The sequence below is a fragment of the Eupeodes corollae genome, chromosome 3 (assembly GCF_945859685.1).
Source record: "Eupeodes corollae chromosome 3, idEupCoro1.1, whole genome shotgun sequence".
Classification (NCBI taxonomy): Eukaryota; Metazoa; Arthropoda; class Insecta; order Diptera; family Syrphidae; genus Eupeodes; species Eupeodes corollae.
In genome coordinates this window covers 77,051,017-77,057,016 of record NC_079149.1, presented here as the reverse complement: position 1 = coordinate 77,057,016, position 6,000 = coordinate 77,051,017, and the positions used below count along the sequence as shown (strand labels likewise).

General features: G+C 27.9%; 1 protein-coding gene across 3 annotated transcripts in view; it reads right to left on the bottom strand.

The window, feature by feature from the left end:
- Positions 1 to 1,268: 1,268 nt before the first annotated feature.
- The window catches only part of LOC129948966 (POU domain, class 6, transcription factor 2), a 116,260-nt gene continuing 111,528 nt past the window's right edge, over positions 1,269 to 6,000 (bottom strand). For all 3 annotated transcript variants that reach the window (XM_056060129.1, XM_056060130.1, XM_056060131.1), the window contains 5 exons: positions 5,024 to 5,204; positions 3,437 to 3,490; positions 2,665 to 2,748; positions 2,450 to 2,598; positions 1,269 to 2,268 (listed from right to left, as the gene is read on the bottom strand). In XM_056060129.1, coding sequence (XP_055916104.1) covers positions 2,144 to 2,268; positions 2,450 to 2,598; positions 2,665 to 2,748; positions 3,437 to 3,490; positions 5,024 to 5,204 — 593 coding nt within the window. In that variant the 3' untranslated portion in view covers positions 1,269 to 2,143. The remainder of the gene's footprint in view (positions 2,269 to 2,449; positions 2,599 to 2,664; positions 2,749 to 3,436; positions 3,491 to 5,023; positions 5,205 to 6,000) is intronic.

The following is a 6,000-nucleotide window of genomic DNA, read 5'->3' as shown; positions in this document are numbered from 1 at the left end:
TTATATTGAACCCTACAAAGATTATATGAACCTGCAATCCTGTACCTGTAAAAAAACCAAAGAGTCTTACAATACATATTTTGAGTAATTGATTAACATCTTTTTAAAAGAAAATATTATATTGAACCCTACAAAGATTATATGAACCTGCAATCCTGTACTCTGTTAAAAAGTGTTTTACTAACTCTGACCATATAAGGAGCATTAAGCAAAACGATATGAAAATAACAAACATTTTAACATTATTGTTCGGACATTAAAAAACCTTGTCTTTGTGTCGCAGGGAAAAAGCCAAAGTGCTTTTTTCACTGATGCTTTATTTCGGTTATAGATGGGAACTCTGGCTTCTCTTCATTTGTCGAATAAATCTTTCGCTTGATACAAATTTTAAAAATCCTATTGTTTAGGTTTAAAAATTTACTAGTTACCGAACTGCTAAATATTTAGCATTTTACTAAGGGAGTCCAAAATTGTTAACCTTTCTTTTCACTTTGCTAACTAGTAAATTGCTAATTGGCTTTTATTTAAAAACGAACATCCAACATTTTTATTTGTACACTTCAGAATTCTAAGAAAGTACTAAGCTTAAAGCAAGCATCGAACTACGATCAGAAGCTCATAATATGTGCATGTGATAGTTGTTAGTAAGAAATAATAGAACACGCACAAAATACAAAACATAATTAAAATTTCACATTAACTACTATACAGAACAAAAAATGGTTTTATTTCCACCTCATTTAGTTTTGAATCCATCGATAAACCGTTTAAGTTACATAAAATATTTATTCGACTTAAACCTTCATTCTTCCCATAGTTAGTTCTATGGAAGTCGATATGTATAAAATCAAATGTGCGCAGGTGATGAGTTTTGCCTCGGTTATTCATTAATAACACGCTTCTGATGGAAAGATTGCATTTGAGGATCATCCCAAGGAAGAACCTCTATCTATTAATTTCGAACATGTCTAAACAATGACAGTTCGTGAAAATTAACAAAGCGAATGCGGTTAAACGGACCTATTAATTCTAATTCCCAACAGTTGACTGGCCCATTCCATCCACTGCTCTTATAAGAATGATGTCATATGGATTTAGCAAATTGCTGAAAGTTCAATTAACCATTTTGAGTTTTTAACTTCAGCAAATTGTTAAGAGATGGTAAGATGGTAAAATAGTTTCAAATTCTGTAAATCACCTTGTGCGATATCAAACCGTTTAGTAACAAATTAATAAAATTAACATTTATATGACAATATTTCCTTTTATTGGGGTTGTTTTAAATTAATTATTTTCATATTTATATGTTTACTTACAAATAATACCTATTTTTAACACTTTGTATGGTTATATCTATTTGTTTGTATTCCTTGCAATATTAAAGTTTTTAAACTATTATTAATAAATTATTTTTATTTTACATATTCTTATACATAAAATGTATGTATTTTCTATTTGTTTCTATATAATCAACATTAATCCCTAAACTACATTTAAAACTTTTAATTTCGACCGATATTCCAAAAGCTTCAGTTTAAGAATTTTAATTACATTTTGTTACTAGAGGGAATCTTTGTTTTTATACTTCAATATTTTTTAAATATTTAGTTCACAATTTCATTGTTTTTACTAACTTATTATTTACACAGATATACACTAGGGATTTTTAAAATATTTCGTACTTGAAACAAATGTTCTTAATGGAATGGCACAGGTCTTGAAATAATTCAATACACAAAATAAACAAAACTTCATACTTAAGAAAAGTTAAACTTCTTGTTACTTATACTTAAGGCTAAATATTTATGGCATTGTTTCACTTTTATACAAGCTTCTCTATTAATATCAAAGTCAGTTTAAATACTAAAATAAATTTGAAAAACATATTTAGGACAAAGCTTTAGATATGTTAAAGACCACTTAAATTCGATCGTATACATATTTTGCTTCTTTTAAGGTAACTATCACAATTATTACTCAAAGAAAAGTTTAAAGGATAATTATTGTTAAAACAAATTTCAAAATTAAGTATTTCAGTAACCACTTGTTAAATTTATGGAACTAAATATTATTGAAATAAGTTATCTACATTGTATAAGTAGTCGACGAAATGTGAATTATTATATCCATATTGATTATGAATTCACACCATTCCTTTTGACATCATTCGAACGGTGTTTTTAAGTGCTTGTCGTTTATTACAAAACCATATTCGAATAACTTCACGCTCGTATCCTAGTTGGTGAGCGAGGCCAGTGATTTCAGTTCCTGAAAATAATAAAAAGTTAATGGGTTTTATTTCTTGATGATGAACCCAATTCAGTTCTTAAAGGATATTATTAAGATTAGAAACAAAGCTGCAAAATCTCAAGAACAAAAAACAAAAACAATAACTCATTTCGAAATTGTTTTTCAATTTTATGTATATAGTATATACATGTATTCTTACCTGATGGATGAGTATTTCTCTCAAAATGCGCATTTAACAATTCTAGGGCTTGTGGAGTAAATGACGTTCTTCGTTTTCTTTTTTTTGATGGCTCTACACCTATATAATCTGTCAAGTGGTTTTGGCCAGTTTTATACCGGTTCCAGTGGCTAATTAAATTATTTATATTATCTAACAGATTCATTTAAATAAATATATACGCAATAAAAACATACCTTTCCTCGGCTTCCTTCATCCATCTTTCAAGGACGGGTTTTATTTTTTGAGCACTCTTTGGAGTTATATCTAGTTTTTCAAACCTGTGGAATTAAATACATCATAAAAACGAGAAATATTTTTAAATAAGTAAGAAAAACGAGCATATAATAAATCAAACGTAAATACACTACATAAATAAGATGTATGTGCGTTACTAGTGCCAGGACATTGTCATTTTGTTTTTAATATTTTGTTCAAAATTTTTGATTCTAAGTAAGAAATAAAAAAAAAATAAAAACTTTGTTTTGGAAGGAGCTTTCACAAACAATCGAATGGCAATGCCCTGACTAGTGTTTTTCTTATCCATAAACTGCACATACACATACATTGGAATGAAGTAATTGTTTTTTTTTTTTTATAAAATGTTTTCAAAAGATAAGAAATTTGTCACAATACCCAATCAAGTTTATTATATTAAAACCTCATTTTATAAAATATTTGAAGGAGAAGATTATCTGTTTTAAGAACATGTGGAGGACCATGGTTGTGTATAATGTCAATTTAGTGCTCATTATGTACAACCTAAATTCATTTAAAATAAATAACAATGAATTAACCCGAAATCTTGAATTTATACTATATGCATAATTCATCTTAATTGGGATATTTGTACAAATTCTTTTTCTTTTTTTTTTGAGGGTGGTGCCATTTTGGCTTCCATTTGTAAAATACTTTGTAAATCAAAATTAAAAATAAATTAAAAAAATAAAATTTTGTATTTAAACGTACATATTTTGTTGTTGGGATGATAATTGAGCTGCATACATCTGGGCGGCTAGAGCACTGTTGATTTAATCAGAAGATAGTCCATGTACACAAATGTCCAAGATGGAATTTTTGGATGAAATTAATTTATTAAAGTTTGAGTTTAAGGTTTTGTTTTGATGACGAAAAGAAATTAAAAAAATTAAATTTTATTCAGATGTGCTTTTTTTCATTTTAAATGTCCTGGCACTTAAATTTAGGAAATGTTAGTTTTAAAGGAAAAATAACTAAGTTTGCAGCTCAACTCTTTCGTTGATTATTGATTTTATTACTTTTTGCTTTTTTATATTTGAATTAAACAAATACTGTAGATTTCCTTTTGAGAGTCAAATATTTTACACGAAATTAATATCTTTTCAGAAGTGAAATACTATTTATGGCGTAGGATCCTACTCATAAATATAAATATTTTTTAATATGTTCTGGGATATAGGAACTTCCGAATGTTCTTAAACACCCAAAAAAGGTATTTTTGTTTAAATTAGTTACTATTTGAAATATTCTACTATCAAAGGAATTTCTTTTTCAAATATAAAAATACGTAGAAACGATTTGTTGGAAACAATTCCCAAATGACTCTATTTCTATATATCTATGAATCGCTAAGAATATGTTCAAGATAGAATTTTATTTTGTAATAGAAACATTAAAATGTATGGACAAAACACAGCATCAATAATAAAGATATTTTACATAAGGATTTTTGATTTTCTGAATTGTAATCTGTGTAAGGAATTGTTTTATTGCGTACATTGGTTCAATGAGCTAAAAATAACAAATATTTTTATTTCTGCATGTGTAACGGTTTTAAAATAAGTTACTTTTCCAAATGAGAAAATAATATTATTATTAAATAATTTTGATAACTAGATTTCACAAGTACAGTCTAATATTTGACATCGCATTGATTTTTTGATGTTTTAAATATTTTTGTATACTTTTTACATATAATATAAGTTAATGTTTATTGTTATGATATCAAACAGATGTGCTTCGTCTTGAATTTCAAGGAATTGCAAAAATCTATAATGTTTTAAAAATTTCATGTAAAACATTTTTAATACTTTTATCTTATTAAATTGTAAATGCATCAATAAATATATATGTTTTATTTCTTTAAGGTAAATTTGAAACGTTGTTTAGTTTAATACATAATTTTGTGATTGTATCCAACATCTGATCAATTGATCATATTAAAAATAATAACAAAATCAATTTTTAATTGATTTTATAAAGTTTTGTTTGTGATTAATTTTTAGAAATGCATGTGTATAAAGTTGAAACAGAATTCAGATACACATTTTTGATTAACTATTACAATTTAAATATGAAGATTATCAATATCAGATAATACAGTGTTTAAAAAATCGGAGCCTTAAGGGAGGGCGATAATTTAGTGTTATTTTTATTAACAGTAAAAACAATTTAAAACTCAACTTTTCCTAAATTCAAACAGAACTTCTATAAGAACAAAAAAAAAAAAACGTTTGAAAGAAAAAAGTAATCCAAAATTTTTGAACTTGAATTTCTTCTGGTTACACTCTACCTCACCTGCATATGGCACTTTGACTATACGCGGGACCTTCAGTCACCGACAGTGCCTGACCAACCTGAGTCTGAGTCAGTCCCAATGACAACCTGCGTAGCTTAAATGCTTTGGCGAATTCCTTAATTTCATCCAAATCGATGCCATCCACAACATTACTGGTCGCTTGATTGATGGTTTGCTCATCTAAAAATAAAAGAAGTCATTACATAAGTTTTCTTAAATTCTTAAACAACATGGCAACGCGAAATATTTTATTTGCAAGGTGTAGAACACCCACATAAAAAGCACCACTAATTCAAACTAATTACTAGCCGACCGACTTCATTACACTGTTTGCTGCAGAAGTTGGTAATATTGGAGCAGGTACATATTTAATGGATAAGAAATTCATTTATCCTGCAGACTTGACGCGCATATATTCACGGTAACAGCAGCTTACAAACTTAATAGTTTCCCTAAGAAATACCCCCCTATTACTGCTGCTGAAGAACAAGAGGAACACAACAAATAATTAGCTTAGTGCAACGTAATTGATGGCATAATGCATATTTAATTGAATAATCGAAAATCGGTTGTTAGCTGTTGTGTTTTGCCGTAATTAGTGTATGTCAAGCAGTTAAGAAAGCGAAGTCATCTGAATATTATATATATACTGTTCTTATGTGTATATATTTCTTAAAAATATTCAAGCATACGTAGATAGCGATGCGACGCCATGTTGCGCCGAAACAAAAATGACGACAATAATGTGACAAACAACGTTAGGCTGACAGACAAACAACGGAAGAATTAACACAGCGCAAACTTTAAGATTTCGACTAGCATACACTGTGAGAAAAAAAATATTTGCCTTGTGTAATAATAGTGAAGCATTAAGTTGTGTTTCAGCACCTTATTACGTAACTATCTCAGTTACGTGATATTAAAGTATTAATATAATGTTTAAAACGTTTTCAGTATTGAAAAATAACACTATCCA